At 39.7% G+C, this 24222-nt stretch overlaps 1 protein-coding gene across 6 annotated transcripts in view; it reads right to left on the bottom strand.

The window, feature by feature from the left end:
- The window catches only part of FMN2 (formin 2), a 345241-nt gene that overhangs the window by 147472 nt on the left and 173547 nt on the right, over positions 1–24222 (bottom strand). For all 6 annotated transcript variants that reach the window (XR_015156591.1, XR_015156593.1, XR_015156594.1 and 3 more), the window contains one exon: positions 16519–16606. Coding sequence is in view for 2 of the 6 variants with exons in the window: in XM_086381217.1 (XP_086237343.1) it covers positions 16519–16606 (88 nt within the window). In the remaining 4 variants the exon portion in view is untranslated. The remainder of the gene's footprint in view (positions 1–16518; positions 16607–24222) is intronic.

Raw genomic sequence — 24222 nt, 5'->3', positions numbered from 1 at the left:
CCAGGATAGATCACATCCTGGGCCATAAATCTAGCCTTGGTAAATTCAAAAAAATTGAAGTCATTCCAAGTATCTTTTCTGACCACAATGCAGTAAGATTAGATCTCAATTACAGGAGAAAAACTATTAAAAATTCCAACATATGGAGGCTGAACAACACGCTGCTGAATAACAAACCAATCACAGAAGAATCAAAAAAGAAATCAAAATTTCCATAGAAATGAGTGAAAATGAAGACACAACAACCCAACACCTGTGGGACACTGTAAAAGCAGTGCTAGGGGGAAAGTTCATAGCAATACAGGCATACCTCAGGAAACAAGAAGTCAAATAAATAACCTAACTTTACACCTAAAGCAACCAGAAAAGGAAGAAATGAAGAACCTCAGGGTTAGTAGAAGGAAAGAAATCTTTAAAATTAGGGCAGAAATAAATGCAAAAGAAACAAGAGAGACCATATCAAAAATCAACAAAGCCAAAAGCTGGTTCTTTGAAAGGATAAACAAAATTGACAAACCATTAGCCAGACTCATCAAGAAACAAAGGGAGAAAAATCAAATCAATAAAATTAAAAATGAAAATGGAGAGATCACAACAGACAACACAGAAATACAAGGGATCATAAGAGACTACTATCAGCAAACATATGCCAATAAAATGGACAACATGGAAGAAATGGACAAATTCTTAGAAAAGTACAACTTTCCAAAACTGGACCAGGAAGAAATAGAAAATCTTAACAGACCCATCACAAGCACGGAAATTGCAACTGTAATCGGAAAGCTTCCAGCAAACAAAAGCCCAGGTCCAGACGTCTTCACAGCTGAATTCTACCAAAAATTTAGAGAAGAGCTAACACCTGTCTTACTCAAACTCTTCCAGAAAATTGCAGAGGAAGGTAAACTTCCAAACTCATTCTATGAGGCCACCATCACCCTAATTCCAAAACCTGACAAAGATGCCACAAAAAAAGAAAACTACAGGCCAATAGCACTGATGAACATAGATGCGAAAATCCTTAACAAAATTCTAGCAATCAGAATCCAACAACACATTAAAAAGACCATATATCATGACCAAGTGGGCTTTATATCAGGGATGCAAGGATTCCTCAATATCTGCAAATCAATCAATGTAATACACCACATCAAAATTTTGAAAAATAAAAGCCATATGATTATCTCAATATATGCAGAGAAAGCCTTCGATAAAACTCAACATCCATTTATGATAAAAACTCTTCAGAAAGCAGGAATGCAAGGAATATACCTCAACATAATAAAAGCTATATATGACAAACCCATAACAAACATTATCCTCAATGGTGAAAAATGAAAGCATTTCCCCTAAAGTCAGGAACAAGAGAAGGGTGCCCACTTTCACCACTACTATTCAACATAGTTATGGAAGTTTTGTCCACAGCAATCAGAGCAGGAAAAGAAATAAAAGGAATCCAAATTGGAAAAGAAGTAAAACTCTCACTGTTTGCAGATGACATGATCCTCTACATCAGTTCAGTTCAGTTCAGTTGCTCAGTCGTGTCTGACTCTTTGCAACCCCATGAATCACAGCACACCAGGCCTCCCTGTCCATCACCAACTCCCAGAGTTCACTGACTCATGTCCATCGAATCAGTGATGCCATCTAGCCATCTAATCCTCTGTCGTCCCCTTCTCCTCTTGCCCCCAATCCCTCCCAGCATCAGAGTCTTTTCCAATGAGTCAACTCTTCGCATGAGGTGGCCAAAGTACTGGAGTTTCAGCTTCAGCATCATTCCTTCCAAAGAAATCCCAGGGCTGATCTCCTTCAGAATGGACTGGTTGGATCTCCTTGGGAGATCCAAGGGACTCTCAAGAGTCTTCTCCAACACCACAGTTCAAAAGCATCAATTCTTTGGTGCTCAGCCTTCTTCACAGTCCAACTCTCACATCCATACATGACCACAGGAAAAACCATAGTCTTGACTAGACAGACCTTTGTTGGCAAAGTAATGTCTCTGCTTTTGAATATGCTATCTAGGTTGGTCATAACTTTCCTTCCAAGGAGTAAGCATCTTTTAATTGCATGGCTACAGTCACCATCTGCAGTGATTTTGGAGCCCAGAAAAATAAAGTCTGACACTGTTTCCACTGTTTCCCCATCTATTTCCCATGAAGTGATGGGACCAGATGCCACAATCTTCATATTCTGAATGTTGAACTTTAAGCCAACTTTTTCACTCTCTACTTTCACTTTCATCAAGAGGCTTTTGAGTTCCTCTTCACTTTCTGCCATAAGGGTGGTATCATCTGCATATCTGAGGTTATTGATATTTTTCCCAGCAATCTTGATTCCAGCTTGTGCTTCTTCCAGTCCAGCGTTTCTCATGATGTACTCTGCATATAAGTTAAATAAGCAGGGTGACAATATACAGCCTTGATGAACTCCTTTTCCTATTTGGAACCAGTCTGTTGTTCCATGTCCAGTTCTAACTGTTGCTTCCTGACCTGCATACAGGTTTCTCAAGAGGCAGGTCAGGTGGTCTGGTACTCCCATCTCTTTCAGAATTTTCAACAGTTTATTGTGATCCACACAGTCAAAGGCTTTGGCATAGTCAATAAAGCAGAAGTAGATGTTTTTCTGCAACTCTCTTGCTTTTTCCATGATCCAGCAGATGTTGGCAATTTGATCTCTGGTTCCTCTGCCTTTTCTAAAACCAGCTTGAACATCAGGAAGTTCACGGTTCACATATTGCTGAAGCCTGGCTTGGAGAATTTTGAGCATTACTTTACTAGCGTGTGAGATGAGTGCAATTGTGCGGTAGTTTGAGCGTTCTTTGGCATTGCCTTTCTTTGGGATTGGAATGAAAACTGACCTTTTCCAGTCCTGTGGCCACTGCTGAGTTTTCCAAATTTGCTGGCATAATGAGTGCAGCACTTTCACAGCATCATCTTTCAGGATTTGAAACAGCTAAACTGGAATTCCATCACCTCCACTAGCTTTGTTCGTAGTGATGCTTTCTAAGGCCCACTTGACTTCACATTCCAGGATGTCTGGCTCTAGGTCAGTGATCACACCATCATGATTATCTGGGTCATGAAGATCTTTTTTGTACAGTTCTTCTGTGTATTCTTGCCATCTCTTCTTAATATCTTCTGCTTCTGTTACCCTAAAGACTCCACCTGAAAATTACTAGAGCTAATCAATGAATATAGTAAAGTTTCAGGATATAAAATCAACACACAGAAATCCCTTGCATTCCTATACACTAATAATGAGAAAATAGAAAGAGAAATTTAGGAAACAATTCCATTCACCATTGCAACGAAAAGAATGAAATACTTAGGAATATATCTACCTAAATAAACTAAAGATCTATATATAGAAAACTATAAAACACTGGTGAAAGAAATCAAAGAGGACACTAATAAATGGAAAAATACACCATGTTCATGGATCAGAAGAATCAATACAGTGAAAATGAGTATACTACCCAAAGCAATCTATAGATTCAATGCAATCCCTATCAAACTACCAACAGTATTTTTCACTGAACCAGAACAAATAATTCCACAATTTGTATGGAAATACAAAAACCCTCAAATATCCAAAGCAATCTTGAAAAAGAAGAATGGATCTGGAGGAATCAACCTGCCTGGCTTCAGGCTCTACTACAAAGCCACAGTCTTCAAGACAGTATGGTACTGGCACAAAGACAGAAATATAGATCAATGGAACAAAACAGAAAGCCCAGAGATAAATCCACACTCATATGAACACCTTATCTTCGACAAAGGAGGCAAGAATATACAATGGAGAAAGGACAATCTCTTTAACAAGTGGTGCTGGGAAAACTGGTCAAGCACTTGTAAAAGAATGAAAGTAGAACACTTTCTAACACATACACAAAAATAAAGTGGATTAAAGATCTAAATGTAAGACCAGAAACTATAAAACTCCTAGAGGAGAACATAGGCAAAACACTCTCCGACATAAATCACAGCAGGATCCTCTATGACCCACCTCCCAGAATATTGGAAATAAAAGCAAAAATAAACAAATGGGACCTAATTAACCTTAAAAGCTTCTGCACAACAAAGGAAACTGTAAGCAAGGTGAAAAGACAGCCTTCAGAATGGGAGAAAGTAATAGCAAATGAAGCAACTGACAAACAACTAATCTCAAAAATATACAAGCAACTCCTGCAGCTCAATTCCAGAAAAATAAACGACCCAATCAAAAAATGGGCCAAAGAACTAAACAGACATTTCTCCAAAGAAGACATACAGATGGCTAACAAACACATGAAAAGATGCTCAGCATCACTCATTATCAGAGAAATGCAAATCAAAACCACAATGAGGTACCATTTCACGCCAGTCAGAATGGCTGCGATCCAAAAGTCTACAAGCAATAAATGCTGGAGAGGATGTGGAGAAAAGGGAACCCTCTTACACTGTGGGAATGCAAACTAGTACAGCCACTATGGAGAACAGTGTGGAGATTCCTTAAAAAACTGGAAATAGAACTGCCATACGACCCAGCAATCCCACTGCTGGGCATACACACTGAGGAAACCAGAATTGAAAGAGACACGTGTACCCCAATGTTCATCGCAACACTGTTTATAATAGCCAGGACATGGAATCAACCTAGATGTCCATCAGCAGATGAATGGATAAGAAAGCTGTGGTACATATACACAATGGAGTATTACTCAGCCATTAAAAAGAATACATTTGAATCAGTTCCAATGGGGTGGATTAGAGCCCCATTAGAACTGGAGCCTATTATACAGAGTGAAGTAAGCCAGAAAGAAAAACACCAATACAGTATACTAACGCATATATATGGAATTTAGAAAGATGGTAACGACAACCCTGTATGTGAGACAGCAAAAAAGACACATATGTATAGAACAGTCTTTTGGACTCTGTGGGAGAGGCAGAGGGTGGGATGATTTGGGAGAATTGCATTGAAACATGTATAATATCATATAAGAAACAAATCGCCAGTCCAGGTTCAATGCAGGATACAGGATGCTTGGGGCTGGTGCACTGGGATGACCCAGAGGGATGGTACGGGGAGGGATGTGGCAGGGGGATTCAGGATGGGGAACATGTGTATACCCGTGGCGGATTCATGTTGATGTATGGCAAAACCAATATAGTATTGTTTAGTAATTAGCCTCCAATTAAATAAATTTATATTTAAAATAAACAAATAAATAAAATGGATAACCAAAAAAAACAAACAAACATCAAAACTGGTGAGTTTTTGTGCAGTCATTTTAACAATAAAAATGGAAGAAGAAAAGCAACATTTTTGACATATTATACTTCATTACTTTAAGAAAGGTTAAGAATGCAACTGTAACACCGTTTCATTAGAAAACTATTATTCAGTGGCAGGCACAGGGGTAAAAGAACTGCTCCACTAGTAGCTACCAGAATACTCAGGGATAGAGTCACCACAAAACATCCTATAAAGTTCTGTCAGTTGAGAAAGAGCATTTCCTCATTTTTAAGTGTTCTTATGCTTTACACTCAATGCTAGAAACTAGTTCATTTTTAAGTGTTCTCATGCTTTACACTCAATGCTAGAAACTAGTTCACCTTTCAGGAAAATAGTATGTCAAAGCAAGAAACAGAATCATCTGCCCATGTACTTAGATTTTGCTCACACCCATCACCAAGGTTAACCCTACCACTAAAGCCTAACCCCTCCCCACCGCCATCCTCCCTGCCTCCAGTACCCACTGGCAATGCGTGTGGGGTGTGGTGACACACAGCACAGAGATGGTGATGAGAAAGCACATGGCTACAGGACATCCCAGCCTTTCAAGAGCCAAACAAACTACTCTCCTCTCAGATAAAGAAGTGTCAGTCATTCAGTCATGTTCATTCTTTTCGACCCCATGGACTGTAGCCTGCCAGTCTCTTCTGTCCATGGGATTTTCTAGGCAAGAATACTGAAGCAGGTTGCAATTCCCTTCTCCAGGGGATCTTCCTGACTCAGTGATTGAACCCACGGCTCCTGCACCAGGGCTTCCCTGGTGGCTCCAAGGTTAAAGCATTTGCCTGCAATGCGGGAGACCTGGGTTCGATCCCTGGGTCAGGAAGATCCCCTGGAGAAGGAAATGGCAACCCATTCCAGTATTCTTGCCTGGGGAATCCCATGGACAGAGGAGCCTGGTGGGCTATACTCCATGGAGTCACAAAGAGTCAGACACAACTGAGCTACTTCACTTCACTCCTGCACTGCAGGTGGATTATCTACCATCTGAGCCAAAAACTACACAGCCAACTTTGAAGAGTGGCTGATACACATAACTCTCATATCTGTCTCCATTCCGGAAACAGAAATGGACACAACCCAGTACTAATTCAGTGTTTCAGTAATAGTGATGTTTCCAAGCTAAGAACAATCAAATTTGCCTCATTTACGTTCCCCTTGAACTTGAACTCCCATCTCTCCCCTCTCACTTCTCACTTGAGAATTCCATCACAAGGCTGTCTCCCAGGCAAGGTTTGTAGTGGAACCGCTCAGAGCAAGGAAGGAGGAATAAAACCTTTACACTCTCCCTTCTCCATGAGTGGCCAGCTGGAGTTTCAAATACTCCCACATCTGGAAAACACAGCTCATTCCCTAAGGAATGAAGGAAGGGTATTGTGTGTGTGGGTGCCAATGAACATGCATGTGTGAATATGTGTCTGAATATCTATGTGGGCTTGTGTGTGTGCTTGCATGTGAGTGCACATGCACGTATTTATAGGAAATCACTCATTTTACAGCCGTTTTTACTAATGAGGAAGCTAAGAAACAGAGATGAGGAAGACATTTGTCCAGATTTACCCACCTAACCAGTGGCAGAGCTGAGCTTCAAATGTGCCTTAGACTGGATGGTTTAAACAACAGGAATCAGTTTTTAAGGTTCTGGAGACTGGAACTGGGGTGGATTCTCTTGCTGGCTGGCAGAGTCCTGGTTTTCCCTCCTCTTATTAGGATGCTAATCCCATGATGGGGGCTCCAGCCTCTTGGCCTCATCTCAACTTGATTAATCTCAAAGGCCCCACTTCTGGATAGTATCACATTGAAAAGTTAGGACTTCAGTGTAGGAACGGGGAGAAAGGGAGTGAACATTCCATCCATAACAGAAAACAGGGGGCCTGCCTGGTCCCAGAATCCACGTCCCCAACATTGCTAGACTACACCAGAAAGTGGAGGGAAACCCAGGGAAGCAGAGATGCTAAGAAGAAATGTGCTTAGATGGTTAGTCATCCCCAAGGACCACACCAGGGAGATACTCTGTGTTTCCCTACATACTCTCTGAGCAACTAGTTCCTAAAAGGGGGGCATAGGAAGTTCCATCTAGAGGTACCACCAGACTCATAAATAATCACAATATGCTTCAGTTCATTGATAGCCATAGCCTAGACTGCTTTTTATATAAAATTTTTTTATTTATCTTTGCTTGGTTCCATCAAGAATGAACAACTCCATTAATTGTTTTTTTAAAAAATATTTTTCTTCACTTAACTCAGAGATGTGAAAAAGAAACCCACAACTTCTTTTCTCTAAGAAACAGAGTCAATAAGCAAACAGGGTCTTACAAAATGACCCTTAAAGCAAGAGACAAAATTTACTAAATTGATATTCTCCGAAGTTTTAAAATTCCATATTGGTGGCCAAAAGTATTATGTTCTCCTGCCAGTTCTGTTTTTGCATTTTATTAGATAACAGAGGTCCTCACTCTGAGACAAGCTAACATACTATAGACAACACTGAACAAGGAGTCAGATGGATGGGTGTCCTTATTAAGGGGAAGCCTCAGATACGCTTGATCTATAAGCTGCAATTCTCTCCCTGCAAAATAGAAATTAACTGGACCATTTTACACAACCATCAGTAACAATGGGGTGGGAGTGTACAATTCAAAGCAATACTGAATTCCATCTCTTTGGATACTGATAAAAAGATTTGATTATGAAAGATTTTAGAATGTATCTCCTGTTTGTCAGAAGCAATTACCTTTTTTTTTTTAATTTTATTTTTAAACTTTACAATATTGTATTAGTTTTGCCAAATATCGAAATGATTACCTTTTTAAGCATCTGCAACCTCAGGCAATTCCTTCCTATACAATGGTCAGGATGAGGCTCCTTAGCTCTGAGCCCCTTTAAAGGGGTCAACGAGCGAATATCAAAACATCCACAACACAGGATCCAATGAAGAGTCAGAAATAGACAGATGTTACAGGAATTTCTGATTTAAATCTAAAAGCATGTTACTGTCCTTATAAGGTATCCTTAACTACATTTTTTAAAAAATGAAAAAGTGTTTGAAAAGCAATTAAGCTTAGAGACCAAATAATAAAAATAACCATGTTTCATTTACTTTATCAACTATATTGCTGATGTAATACTATGCAGTTTTACATAAATCTCATTTAAACGCAATAGAAATTTCAATGACATACTTTAGTATTCATTGCCCTTGTGCAAACAATACCAACTGGCTTTATACAGGAAAGGCATGAAAAGGAGGGAAGGAACTGGGGGTCACTGTCCTGGAGGGACAGTGACACACACTTCCCTGTGAGGGATCTTTACACACTTCTTAGGTGTGTCTCACCACTGTATCTGCAATCACTGTTGACATGCGTGCACAAAGGGAGCAGAACTGGGTAGGCAGTTAACACTTCAGCGCCTGGGCCTCCATGTGACTGGCGGCACCAGTAAGAAAAGCCATGCTCCAGAGGCAGTTCCTGCAAGGTCCTCAGACATACCTGCCACACTAACATCTGAAACGGGGGTCTGCTGGTGACACTAAAGGTACATAGGCCTGTGGATTAGATGAAATCTCTTAGAGATGCACAAGAGCATGAGAGCCCCATGCAGGAGTCCACAGCGGGGATCCTTAGGGAGGCTTTCCCCTAATAGCCTGGGTGCAGCTCTGGCTGTGCTGGGTTTCCAGTGTCTCGTGCAGACTGAGGACAACAGACCCCTCGCTGTGTGGTATGACTGCATTGGCACAGAGCAAATCTTTCAGAAAAGATACTGGTGAGAGGATCTCCAAGTACAGACAGCCAGGAAACATCAGGGTTACAGAGCAGGCTTTTCAAACTCTTGTGTTCCTGCTGGGCAATAAATGTTGGTTTAATAAATATCTAAACAAGAGAGAATTAGATCAGAAATTGCTTTGTCCAACCCTACTACCTGTGTGCCTGGAAAATGTCCACTTCACACTTGTTGTCCAGGCAGCATTATGAACGGCACCCCTTCCATTCTCAGAAGTATCTCACCCTGGATGATAAACCACGTGGATACTCTACCCAGCAGTGAGACTAGGGGCTGGGAGGATAAAGCTGACCCTTATGAAATTCAGAATTCTTTTACAGCTACTGTTATCTACCAAAATGGACCTGAGAGTTTTGAATACTGCACTGACTCCTTATGGATCAAAAGTTGTACAGAAAATTCAGTTTATTTTCACTAAACTGCAAATCTATAGCTACTCTCATAATACCAATTTTTGAGAACAATACTGGATTATTTAAAGGAATCCTCCCATTGAGAACAATTAAAAATGCTGAACAAAATATATTTGAAAAATATTTTAAAGGCTTCAAAGAGCTGACAAGATAGGAACTAGCATTTTAATCAAAATACAGGAGATAACCTTCAGAGATGAGCCAGCTCAGAGCCTGCCTCTGCCCCGAGAGTATCTGCGTTTGTGCTCAGTTGCTTCAGTCGTGCCTGACTCTTTGCGACCCTATGGACTGTAGCCCACCAGGCTCCTCTGTCCATGGAATTTTCCAGGCAAGAATACTGGAGTGGGTTGCCATGCCCTCCTCCAGGGGATCTTCCCAACCCAGGGACTGAACGTGGGTCTCTTACTTCTTCTGCACTGGCAGGTAGGTTCTTTACCACTAGGGCCCCCTGGGAAACTTACAAAGGTACCTGCCTGACCCAACAAACTGAACTCTGTACTGATAGTTTCTGGGGCTCAGGGCCATCCAAAGTACAGATTCTAGACCCTCTGACAATAAATTGGGACTCAAACGACTACACACTCAGGGACTATGCACATAATGTGACTTTCAACTTTGATAATACATTATTTTGGTTGGGCTTCCCTGCTGGCTCAGAGGGTAAAGCCTCTGCCTGCAATGCAGGAGACCTGTGTTTGATCCCCAAAACACCAATACAGTATACTAATGCATATATATGGAATTTAGAAAGATGGTAACAATAACCCTGTGTACGAGACAGCAAAAGAGACACTGATGTATAGAACAGTCTTATGGACTCTGTGGGAGAGGGAGAGGGTGGGAAGATTTGGGAGAATGGCATTGAAACATGTAAAATATCATGTATGAAACGAGTTGCCAGTCCAGGTTCTATGCACGATACTGGATGCTTGGGGCTGGTGCACTGGGACGACCCAGAGGGATGGTATGGGGAGGGAGGAGGGTTCAGGATGGGGAACACATGTATACCTGTGGTGGATTCATTTTGATATTTGGCAAAACTAATACAATTATATAAAGTTTAAAAATAAAATAAAATTTAAAAAAAAAAGGAAGATCCCCTGGAAAAGGAAATGGCAACCCACTCCAGTATTCTCGCCTGGAGAATCCCATGGACAGAGGAGCCTGCTGGGCTACAGTCCAGGGGGTCGCAAAGAGTCAGACACAACTGAGCGACTTCACTTTCACTTTTACTTTTATTTCGGTTTAATGACTATTTTTCTGCACATTAGAAGGTAAATGGGTCTATACCTCGTGGTTTCCTACCTGATATTTATCAAATATGGGATGAGGTCATATGGTTAACTCCCGAAAAGAGATGCCTACTATCTAATGTTCCCATATGCTGGGAACAAACAGAGTCATCCCCAGAAGTTAGCCAACAACATAATTATAACGATTGGAAACAATTGGTATTTTTGCCTCAAGAAATATGCAATGTAATCATTCCTGTGTTCTCCAATCCCAGTTCAGGTCCTCCCTTTGCCTGGCCAGGCACTGATTGGGACTGGAAATCTGAGTCATGCTGGTGTGCTCCAAACAGGACTTACTGGATATGTGGCTCTTACCTGTGGGCATGGCTTCCCCTTGCTGGATACGGAGATGCACCCGAGGTTTACCTTTTACTCAGGGCTTCACATCTTCAGAGCTTCCAGAGAAGCCTGCTCATCTGCCACAAGTGAAGCTCGCTAGGCAAGGTCTGTATTTCACTGGTATGACCATATGGCTGCAATATTCATTCCCTCTCTGGAAACTACAGATATTATGCCACAAGTTGATGCCCTGAATAACTGTACTCAACAGGATTTACAAGATTCTGAAAAAGTTATTTCAGCCCTTAACAGTGAACAAATACAAATTAGAAAGGTGATTTTACAAAGCAGATTGGCTTTAGGTATTCTAATGGCCTCACAGGGAGGAACTTGTACTATTATTCATACCCAATGTTGTACATATATACCAGTTGAGTTTAGTCGCTCAGTCGTGTCCGACTCTGTGACTCCATGAACTGCAGCACGCCAGGCCTCCCTGTCCATCACCAACTCCTGGAGTTCACCCAAACTCATGTCCATTGAGTCAGGGATGCCATTCAACCATTTCATCCTCTGTCGTCCCCTTCTCCTCCTGCCTTCAATCTTTTCCAGCATCAGGATCTTTTCAAATGACTCAGCTCTTCGCATTAGGTGGCCAAAGTATTGGAGTTTCAGCTTCAACATCAGTCCTTCCAATGAACACTCAGGACTGATCTCCTTTAGGATGGACTGGTTGGATCTCCTTGCAGTCCAAAGGACTCTCAAGAGTCTTTTCCAACACCACATTTCAAAAGCATCAATTCTTCGGCACTCAGCTTTCTTTATAGCCCAACTCTCACATCCATACATGACCACTGGAAAAACCATAGCCTTGACCAGATGGACCATTGTTGACAAAGTAATGTCTCTGCTTTTTAATGTGCTGTCTAGGTTGGTCATAACTTTTCTCCCAAGGAGCAAGCATTTTTTAATTTTACGGCTGCAGTTACCATGCAGTGATTTTGGAGCCCCTCAAAATAAAGTCTCTCACTGCTTCCATTGTTTTCCCATCTATTTGCCATAAAGTAATGGGACCGGATGCCATGATCTGTTTTCTGAATATTGAGTTTTAAGCTAACTTTTTTCACTCTCTTCTTTCCCTTTCGTCAAGAGGCTCTTTAGTTCTTCTTCACTTTCTGCCATAAGGGTGGTGTCATCTGCATATCTGACGTTATTGATATCTCTCCTGGCAATCTTTATTCCAGTTTGTGCTTCTTCCAGCCCAGTGTTTCTCATGATGTACTCTATACCAGATATGAGTACTAATGTTACTCACTTTACTAAACACATGAACAAGATGATTCAGGCTATGGATTCTCCTGAAGCCTCAGTCACCTCACTTTGGGAAATGTTAACTAGCCCCCCGTGGTGGAAAAGTATCTTAATCATAATAATTCTAACTATTCTGTTTTTATTGTTTGCTCTCTGCATCTTTAACTATATAACTGAATTTGTTTCTAACAGTGTGAAAGCTTTTAAGTTACAAATGGTTGTCCAGGCTCCTAGAGTGCCACAGCCTCTTTCAACTATTATTTGGGGCCCCTGGATCAGAGACCCTCAATATGAGGGTTAAGAGAATACATTGCCTCAACAATTTAGGGATATCACCCCATCACAGCAGGAAGTAGTTAGGGAATGAAAATGACGCCCCTTTCCCTTGGCAACATAATGCTCATAACAGAAAAGGGGTAAATGAGAGAGTCAATTCTTATGCAGGTTGCTAAGAAGTCCAGGGTCCCTGAGGAGGAGAGAGGGGTCTGGAATTCTCAAGCAAGAGGAAAGGACAAATGTCTTTTTTTTTTCCTTTACATTCCTTAGTCTTCGTCACATAAAACTTTTTTTCCTTTAAGCCCTGCACTGATGGTTAAGCAACAACACAACTCAGCTTAAACTCTGTACTAAAGATTATATAACAACATAGATATAACTGCTTGAGGACAGTTTCTCCTTCCTGAAAAACTTCTGACTAATCCTGTTTGTTATCTTAAAATGTAAATTGTGAGAGTGGGTCTGGTAAAATTTTTACAACCTTGAGACATTCTTTTGATTTATTGTAATAACTAATTTAAAAAGTATATAGCTCCCTTGCTAAAGACTAGCAAAGGGGCACTCTCCAACCCCTTCTGATGTCTATGTTAGAAGCCTTCTCTGCCCCTCTTCACTGTAATAAAACTCCGCTACACACACACACAAAAGTAATTGAAGTTTTGCACTGTTGAAATTTGCCACTTGGTATTAGAATACATTCTTAAATAAATGTGGTTATGTTTATCTTATTTCTCTTAAATAAATTATGGTTATGAATATATATATACATCATATTAATGCATATTTTTCACTTTATGTTCTTTTTCTAATGACTTATTACTTGCTGTTTATTTTATACTTATTTTAGACTAGAGAAATGATGTTATACAGAAAGCAAATTCGAGTGATTTTCCTATTGAGTAAATAATGGGCTATAAAGCAGTGGAGACAACGTATAACATCAACAACTCATTTGGCCCAGGAACTGCTAATATAGTTCAATGGTGGTTCAAGAAGCATTGCAAAGGAGATAAGAGCCTTCAAGGTGAGAAGTATAGTGGCCAGCTATCATAAGTTGACAAGGACCACTTGAGAGCATCATCAAAGCTGATTCTCTTACAACTACACGAGAAGTTGCTGAAGAACTCAACGTCAACCATTCTACTGTTGTGCTGCATTTGAAGCAAAATAGAAAGGTAAAAAAGCTTGATAAGTGAGTGCTTCATGTTGTCGTTCAGTTGCTCAGTTGTGTCCGACTCTCTGCAACCCCATGGACTTGCAGCATGCCAGGCTTTCCTGTCCTTTACCATCTCCTGGAGCTCAAACTCAAGTTCATCAACTCAGTGATGTCATTGAGTGCCTCATAAACTGACCACAAATCAAAAAAATTGTCATTTTGAAGTGTCATTTTCTCTTACTCTACACAACAAAAATGAACTATTTCTTGATCAGATTGTGACATGTGATGAAAAGTGGATTTTATATGACAACTGGTAACTACCAGCTCAGTGGCTGGACCAAGAAGAAATTTCAAAGCACTTCCAAAAGTCAAACATGCACCAAAAAAGGGTCATGGTCACTGTTTGGTGGTCTGCTACCAGCCTGATCCACTACGGCTTTCTGAATCCCAGCAAAATCATTACATCTGAGAAGTATGCTGAGCAAACTGATGAGCCACACTGAAAACTGCAAGGCCTGCAGCCAGCATTAATCGACAGAAAGGGCCCAATTCTTCTCTATGACAATGCCCAACTGCACGTCACACAACCAACACTTCAGAAGTTGAACGAATTGGGCTATGAAGTTTTGCCTCATCCGCCATATTCACCTGATCTCTTGCCAACTGATTACCACTTCTTTAAGTATCAACAACTTTTTGCAGGGAAAACACTTCCATAATGAGCAGGAAGCCGAAAATGCTTTCCAACAGTTCATTGAATCCTGAAGCACAGATTTTTACACTACAGGAATAAGCAAACTTATTTCTCGCTGGCAAAAATGTGTTGATTATAATGGTTCCTATTTTGATTAACAAAGATGTGTTTGAGCCTAGTTATAATGATTTAAAATTCATGGTCCCAAACTACAACTACATTTGCACCAACCTAATACTTCCTGGCATCTGCCTTTGCATCCTGTTCCATGACAATGGCCCCTAATGCTTCAGCTTGAGAAACTCTCCTCACCATCAATGCAGTTTAATAAAAATTTAAATTGTGGTTGAGCTACTCTTCTAGTGACAGGGCATGCCAAGCTTGTGCTATTTATGAGTTACTCCACACATTATTTTAAGCCAACCAAATAGAATCCCTATACATAAAGTGGTAAGCTGGAAAGCCAAGTAAATCTTTTCACAATTTATAAACCGTATTTTGTTAACAGGTAAACTGGCATTCCATTGGAAAATTTAATCTGCTTATTGATATTTGGCAAAACTAATACAATTATGTAAAGTTTAAAAAAAAAAAATCTACTCTAAGGCTCAGAACAGCTCAAGGGACATTTGAATATAGATTTAACTCCTTTTTTCACCTTGGGCAGTATCTTTCAGCACAATGTGATGGAGTGATATGGATAGGGATATTTGTCTAGAGCAAAGTAGAGTCGAGTATTAAAACACTGACACAAAAACCATTTTAAAAATGGTAAAAAGCCATCCTAATTCCAAATATAGAGAATATTTTATAAGCCTGGTTAAAGATGTAAATTAAAACAGCACCATTAAAGAAATAACAAAAGGTCACCACCATATCACTGCTTCCATGGGTCTGGATAACCAACAATATATAAGTGGCCAAGAGTAATTTGAAACTATCTTTGATAGATACTAGAAAAAATAACACGGGTAGAGAAGCCTAGGGGTTACATTCTAGCCATCCAAGGAATTGAAAAAAGAGGGACCACTTGTCCACACTAAAAAGTTATACATAATAAAGCTGCTTTAGTGATTCTTTCAGCATCTCATAGCCTATCAGAACCAGAGGAGGAAGAGAACACACCCCATCACCCACTCTTTGCTTTACGGACATCTGAGACAAATGGTCATGTAGTCTCTTGAACAGCTCTGAGCTTTCGTTTAATCACTACATATGGCAATCCAGTCTACTCTTTGACATCTCTAATCATAAGATCATTTTAAAAACAACAATCTAAAGAAGCTTTCCTGTAACTCCTACACTGGTTTTAGCTGATATATTACAAAGTCTTAGGTTTACTTCCTCTTCACTGTGTTAGCTCAGCAAACATCTGAGACTCACCCTCAGAGACTTTTCTCTCCTGTGGACCATCCTCCCCAGGTACTGTCGGGGACTGAGACACAGCCCACACCTGGATCTCAGGAGTGTTCACCAGTCCTTTTTCGGACATGGCATGGAGCAGTCAATCAGGTACAGAGCATGGTGGGACTAGTATTTCTTACGAATCAAAAGTTAAGTATTTACTAATGCAGACTAAACATGTCACATGAGAATTAGGTTCTTAAGAAGACAGAGAAATAACACAAGAGTCAAATTACCCATAACCCTTTCAGAAACAATCATGGCAGAAAGTTTGGTAGTACTCACAGGAAACATACTAATCTCAATACACACAGAAATCTAAGTATGAAATAATTTTCCACTTCAGCCCAAATTTGAATATTCAAAAGCTGAAATTTTATTTCTCACTTGGTGGTGTTTTAGTCACTAAGTTGCATCTGACTCTTGTGACCCCCTGGACTGTAGCTCACCAGGCTCCTTTGTCCATGGGATTTCCCAGGCAAGAATACTGGAGTGGGTTGCCATTTCCTTCTCCAGGGGGTCTTCCCAACCCAGGGATAGAACTCTTGTTTCCTACATTGCAGACTGTCTCCTGCATTGCAGGTGGATTCTTTACCTGCTGAGCCAGAGGGGAAGCCCGTTTTTCACTTACCATGTTGTATATCTTTCATATCTAAGTGAAGGCTAGACATCAGTATTCCAACTGCTTGAGACCTTTTGTTGCTTAGTAACTTGACAACCTGCTCAAGAAAGAAAGGAAAAGGAAGAAATGTTACTTGAACTCAGTGATATGCTTAATATCATGTAATTTTTATCCTAAATGAGAAACAAATAACAGAATTGTTAACGTATCAGAACTGATGTGAAAAAGCTCTTGGATTTTGCATTTCCTGTCTTCAAAATCCCCGCCTTCACCCTGCTCTTCATTACTCCCACCACTGTTCTTCTCATCAGCCTTTTAAGGGCCTGATTTACCAACACTGAAATTTCTAACCACCTAGAAAATTAGATTGGTCTCTGTAAAATAACACTTATACATCTGATCACTTGCAGCCTGAGATTTTAAAAGCGTTCTTTGATTTTAAATGCAGAAACTTGAAACTTTGGCCAATAGTAAAGGGAAAAATAAAAGTACTCAGAGAATCTATTAGATCAGGTTACTTTGACCACAAAATAGAATATGTGCAGTTTTTTTAATGCAGTTTTTTTTTGTTTGTTTGAGAAAGCTCACTATTTTACTGGCCATTGCTCTCATTCTGCATTTGGCCCACATTTTGTGAGGAACTTTCCAACTAATTAACAGTGATACAATCATCAAATCCAATGGGTTGTGTTAGCTCAATCTCAGATCTTTCCAGAGTCCAGAAGAATTAGCCCACAGAAACCCGATAAGTTTCCTAACACAGATGTGGGCATGTTTAAATTATGTTTTCCAGACAATAACACGCCACTGACAATTCCTGCTTATGACACTATTATACCAGATACCAATCATGTGTAGGGCACCAACTTCTATTTACTCTCAGGATTCCATGATAAATTTGCTTGGAAAAACACTGGAGTAAAAGAGAAATGTTTATTGTCAAATTCCAGAAGTGACAGCTGCCCTAAGTTGATCAATTAGGAAACTAATAAAATAATCCTTGCCAACTGTCACACAAATTACAGCATAATACTCTTGGTTCCTATCACGGATATAGGTAGAGAACAAAACAAACCCTTTCAGAAGTTGTTCACTTGCTGTCATGTTCAACTCTTTGAGACCCCATGGACTGCAGCAGAGCAGGGTTCCCTGTCCTTCATTATCTCCTGGAGTTTGCTCAAACTCATGTCCATTGAATCAGTGATGCCATCCAACCATCTCATCCTCTGTTGCTTCCTTCTCCTCATACCTTCAATCTTTCCCAGAATCAGGGTCATTTCTAATGACTCAGCTTTTCCCATCAGGTGGCCAAAGTATTGGAACTCCAGCTTCAGCATCAGGCATCAGTTCTTTCAGTGAATATTCAGGGTTGATTTCCTTTAGGATTGACTGGTTTGATCTCTTTGCTGTCCAAGGGACTCTCAAGAGTCTTCTCCAGCACCACAATTAAAAAGCATCAAATTCTTCAACGCTCAGCCTTCTTTATGGTCCAGCTCTCACGTCCATACATGACTATTGGAAAAACCATTGCCTTGACTATACACAGACCTTTGTCAGCAAAGTTATATCTCTCTTTTTTAACATGCTGTCAAGGTTTGTCATAGCTTTTCTTCCAAGCAGCAAGTGACTTTCAATTACATAGCTGCAGTCACCATCTGCAGTGATTATGGAGCCCAAGAAAATAAAATCTGCCACTGTTTCCACGTTTTCCCCTTCTTTTTGCCATGAAGTGATGGGACTGGATGCCATGGTCTTAACGTTTTGAATGTTGACTTTTAAGCCAGCTTTATCACTCTCCTCTTTCACCTTCATCAAGAGGTTCTTTAGTTCCTCTTTGCTTTCTGACATTAGGGTAGTATCATCTGTATATTTGAGGTTGTTGATATCTCTCCCAGCAATCTTGATTCCAGCTTGTGCTTCATCCAGCCAGGTATTTTGCATGATGTACACTGCATAGAAGTTAAATAAACAGGGTTACAATATACAGCCTTGACATACTTCTTTCCCAACTTTGAACCAGTCTGTTGTTTCATGTTTAGTTCAAACTGTTGCTTCTTGATCTGCATACAAGTTTCTCAGGAGGCAGGTAAAGTGGTCTGGTATTCCCGTCTCTTTAAGAATTTTCCACAATTTGTTGTGATCCACACAGTCAAAGGCTTTAGTGTAGTCAAAGAAGCAGAAGTAGAAGTTTTTCTGGAATTTTCTTGTTTTTTCTATGATCCAACAGATGTTGGCAATTTGACTTCTAGTTCCTCTGCCTTCTCTAAATTAAGCTTGAACATTTGGAAGTTTTCAGTTCATGTACTATTTTAGCCTAGCTTGAAGGGTTTTGAGCATTCCCTTGTTAGCATGTGAGATGAGTGCAACTGTATGGTAGTTTGAACATTCTTTGGCCTTGCCCTTCTTTGAGATTGGAATGAAAACTGACCTTTTTCAGTCCTGTGGCTACTGCAGTCTTCCAAATTTGCTGGCTCAATGAGTGCAACACTATAGTAGCTTCATCTTTTAGGATTTGAAATAGCTCAGCTGAAATTTTGTCACCTCCATTAGCTTTGTTCATAGTAAGGCCTCCTATGACCCCCTTGACTTCATACTTCAAGATGTCTGGCTTTAGGTAAGTGACCACACCATCATGGTTATCCAGGTCATTAAGGCCTTTTATGCACAGTTCTTCAGTGTATTCTTGCCACCTCTTCTTAACCACAAAAACTCCACAGTTATTTCTGAAAGCTTCCTGAGGCAAGGGACATTAATACCCCACGAGAGGCAGCACCTCATAACAGGAAAGCCATAGAAATTGATTCACAGTTTGCTCTTTAAATATTTTATTCAACTTAGAACTTGAATTTAAATCCATTCACCTAAACTATTTTTTAAATCAATAACCATATCCTCTTAAGAGATGAAAAAATAGACACTTAATATCAGAAAAGCAGAAGGCATGGATTCTGTTCTAAAAATAGAACAGAATTTCTGTTTCTAACTTCAAATAAATATAATCTGGATCCCATCTGTGCTACTCTGACAAAACTGCTTTTCCTAAGATGTTCTATCACCCCTGATTCCTAAATACATGGAAATGGCTGCACCCATATGTCATTTGACCTTCCTGCAGAGCTGACATGTTGATTACATCCTTATAAAAACTTTGGTTAAAAGTAATTTCTAAGCCTCAACTAAAATTGGCCTTGGGAAGGCCAGCAAAGGGAGCTCTCATGCCTACCAATTACCCTGAACAAGAAGGGAGGGTCCCCCTAGCTTCAAGGGGTGTGTGTGTGTGTGTGTGTGTGTATGTGTTAACTCACTCAGTCGTGTTGGACTCTATGCAATCCCATGGACCAGGCCACCAGGCTCCTCTGTCTATGGGATTCTTTGGCCAAGAATACTGGAGTGGGTTCTTATTTCCTTCTCCATGGGGTCTTCCCGACCCAGGGATCACACCCGGGTCTCCTGCATTGCAGGCAGATTCTTTACCATCTGAGCCACCAGAGAAGCCCATCTCTGAAGGGAAGGGGCCTCTACTTCCCTGGTAGGAGGAAGGGAGATGTTCTTCCTGCTGGGTAACAAGCTCAGCCAATGAAAAACTCTGTAGCACAGCCAATGAGAAAGCTGAACTCTCACTTTCCTCCAGTGAATTTTCATAGAGAACAGCCTTGCCCACTCCTCTTTTTCTCTGTACAAGCTCCTCCCCTTTGTCCTCAGTATTTCCCTGTGGTCCAAAGCTTGTATTTATTTCCCCAATTACAAGTCCTCTAACATTTTCCGAATAAACTTTTGCTGGTGAGACAACTGGCTATTTTATTTTTAAAGTTGTCACTCTCTACTGCAGAGTTCCTGCCAGTCCTAAGGCCTTTTTAAAGTGAACTATTCTGATTTCACATTAAATATTGGCATATCCCAGAGTTCTATTGTCAGCTCCATATTCTCTTCAATATATGATGTATATTTTCTTCTCCATCAACATATATGCCTGCATTTACATAACTGTATTAACAGCCATCTTCACCTCAGCTGTATCCTATTGATATTTTCCTAACAAACATCTCCACTTTGATTACCCACACATTTTCATTTGACATGTCTAATACCAAACTTATCAATCCCACCCCCAAAACTTATCATCAATCCCAATCCCCAAACCTACTCAGTCTCTCCTCTTTTATTCCATATCTTGAGATCACGCACCACTGCTTTCAATCCACCATCAAAGTCAGAAACCCAGAAATCATTCTAGAGCCACCTCCCCTCCTTCCTCTGCATGTTCTGGTCTGACAAGTCCTGTCAGTTTTAACTTTAATACAGCTTTGGACTCTATCCCTTCCTCTTTCAACTCTAATATCAGCATTTACTTCCATATTATAACTTGCAAAGATCGATGCAAGAGATTTCTAATTGGTCTGTCCAAATTTAGTCCAGTAGTTCTCAAGGTATATTTCCTGCAACAGCAGGCATCGTAATCACATGGGAATTTATTAAAACTGCAAAATCTCTATTAAAAACCTGCTTGTCAGAGATCTGGGCAGAGAAAGAATCAATCAGCATTTTAAAAAGCCTTTCAGGTGATTTTCGAATAAATAATAAGTCTTATCTCTTCCTATCCATTCTCCAAACCAGTATCCAATTACCACCTCTAAAAGTGTCAATGTTTCCATGCCACGCTCTTATCTTTTAAACCTAAGAGGCTCATAAAATAAGGGAAGGTTACATAACCTCTTTATAGACTGTTTCATAGCTCATACTTGGAACTTGCTTCTCCTTGTATAATTCAAATGAACTCGATTAAAAGCTATATGTTACATTTAAATGCAAAAGATTATAGATAGGAAGAATAATTATTGATCATCTTCCAAAAAGCATACATATGTGAGAGAACAGATGTCTAAAAGGATCAATTTCACAATTCCCTGGAGTTATTTGACCTAATATTAAAAAAAGCACCATCATCATGTATCTCTCTCTCTGTCTTTTAACACACTAACAAAAACTTGAAGCTATCAAAATACAATATTTTTAGAATCTAGTAACTACATAGACAATGGAGACAAAGGACCTGACTCTTACAAAATGATCTCAGAACTCTTAGATGACATGCAGAAAATACAGATTTAGCAAATTTGAATATTCCAGAATTCAATCTACAGATTCAATGCAATCCATGTCAAAATACTACTGGCATTTTTCACAAAAGTAGAACAAATAAACCTAAACTTGCATGGAAACACAAAAGACTTCAAGTAGCCAAAACAATTTTTAGAAAGAACAAACCTGGAGGTATCACATTCCTTGATTTCAAACTGTACTTTAGCTACCTTAATCAAAATATGATGATGCTGGCACAAAAAACAGACACATAGATCCACAAAACAGTATAGAGACTATAAACAACAAAAGAGACAAAAATATATAATGAGAAAAGACGATTTCTTCAATAAATGGTGTTGGAAAAACTGGACAGCTATATGCAAAAGAATCAAAGCAGACTACTTTCTCACACCAAACAGATGAAGACTTAAGCATAAGACTGGAAGCCATAAAGCTACTAGAAGAAAACACAAGCAATATGCTCTTTGAATCTCTTTCAGTGCAGGAGACCTGGGTTCGATCCCTGGGTCGGGAAGATCCCCTGAAGAAGGGAATAGCAACCCATTCCAATATTCTTGCCTGGAGAATCCCATGGACAGAGGAACCTGGTGAGCAGTCCATGGGGTCACAGAGTCGGACACGACTGAGCAACTTACACGCTATGCTCTTTGCCATCATTCTTAGCTATATTTTTTTGGATATGTCTCCTCAGGTAAGGAAAACAAAAGCAAATGAACGGACTACATTAAATTAAAAACTTTTTGCACAGTGAAGGAAACTAAAGTGAAAGTGAAAGTTTCTCAGTCGTGTCCGAGTCTTTGTGACCCCATGGACTGTATAGTCCATGGAGTTCTCCAGGCCAGAATACTGGAATGGGTTGCTATTCTCTTCTCCAGGGAATCTTCCCAACCCAGGGATTGAACCCAGGTTTCCTGCATTGCAGGCGGTTTCTCTACCAGCTGAGCCACCAGGGAAGCCGGAAGGAAACTAAGAACAACAAAAAAAAGGCTGCCTAACTGAATGGATGAAGACATTTCCAAATGATGTATCTGATAAGGAGTTAATAATATCCAAAGAACTTATACAACTCAACATCAAAAAACCTCAAATAACCTGATTAAAACACTGGCAGAGAACTAGAATAGACAGTTTCCAAAGAAGACACACACATGGACCACAGACATATGAAAAGATGCTCAACATCACTAATCATTATGGAAATACAAATCAAACCCAGAATGAAATAGCATCTCACACCTGTAAGAAGGACTATCAAGTCTGCTACAGTTATGGTGTTATTATCAATTTCTTCCTTTATGTTTGTTAATATTTTCTTCATGTATTTACATGCACATTGGGTGCATATACACTTACAATCGTTATATCTTCTTGCACTGATCCCTTGATCATTATTTAATGCCGTTCTTTGTGTATTGTTACAGTATTTTTTTAAAGTCTATTTTGTCTAATATGAGCACTGGTATCCCAGATTTCATTTCCATTTGTACAGAATACCTTTTACTCCTTTCACTTTCAGTCTGTGTGTGACTTTAGATCTGAAGTGGGTCTCCTGTAGGTATCACATATATGGGTCTGGTTTGTGTATCCATTCAGCCAATCTACATCTTTTGATAGGAACATTTAATCCTTGTACATTAAAAGTAATAATTGATAAGAACTTATTGTCATTTTTGTTAACTTTTTTGAATTATTTTCATAGTTCTTTTCTTCTTTTGTTTACTTGTGAGTTGATGACTATCTTTAGAATTAGGTACCTTTATATACCAATTAGATATTTTTCTCTATTTTTGTGTGTATCTATTATACATTTTTGGTTTGTGGTAACCATGAGGGTTATATACAATAAAAATTTCTCTCTATATATACATGTATATATGTGTGTGTGCTTATTTCTTAATTTACTATTTTTATTGAGGTATAGTTGATGTACAATATAAGATACAGGTGTACAGTATAGCGATTTACAATTTTAAAGGTGATGTTCCATTTGCAGTTATTGTAAAATATTGGCTATATTCCCCATGCTGTACAGTATATCCTTATAGTTTATTTTATACCTATAATTTATATCTCTTACCCCCCTACTCCTTTATTGATCCTCTCCCTCTCTTCCCTCCTGGTAATCATTAGTATGCTGTCTGTATGTGTGAATCTCCATCTTTTTTTGTTGTTGTTATATTCACTAGCTTGTTGTAATTTTTAGATTTCACATATAAGTGACTTCATATTTGTCTTTCTCTGTCTGACTTACTTCACTTAGCGTAGTGCCCTCTGAGTCTACTCATGTTGCTGCAAATGGCAAAAGTTCATTCTTTTCCACGGCTGAGCAATGTGCGTGGGAGGGATCGGGGGCAGGAGGAGAAGGGGACGACAGAGGATGAGACGGCTGGATGGCATCACCGACTTGATGCACATGGGTTTGCCTGAACTCCTGGAGTTAGTGATGGACAGGGAGGCCTGGTGTGCTGTGATTCATGGGGTCGCAAAGAGTCGGACACGACTGAGCAACTGAACTGAACTGAATATGTATGTGTGTGTGTGTGTGTGTGTGTGTGTGTATACAAATATATAAAACATCTGTATCCATTTATCTGTTGATGAACAGTTAGG

This window comes from Bos grunniens, chromosome 28 (genome assembly GCF_055505025.1).
Source record: "Bos grunniens cultivar Pamir isolate PY7600 chromosome 28, Bosgru_T2T1.0, whole genome shotgun sequence".
Classification (NCBI taxonomy): domain Eukaryota; kingdom Metazoa; phylum Chordata; class Mammalia; order Artiodactyla; family Bovidae; genus Bos; species Bos grunniens.
This window is presented reverse-complemented; position numbering and strand designations above follow the sequence as displayed.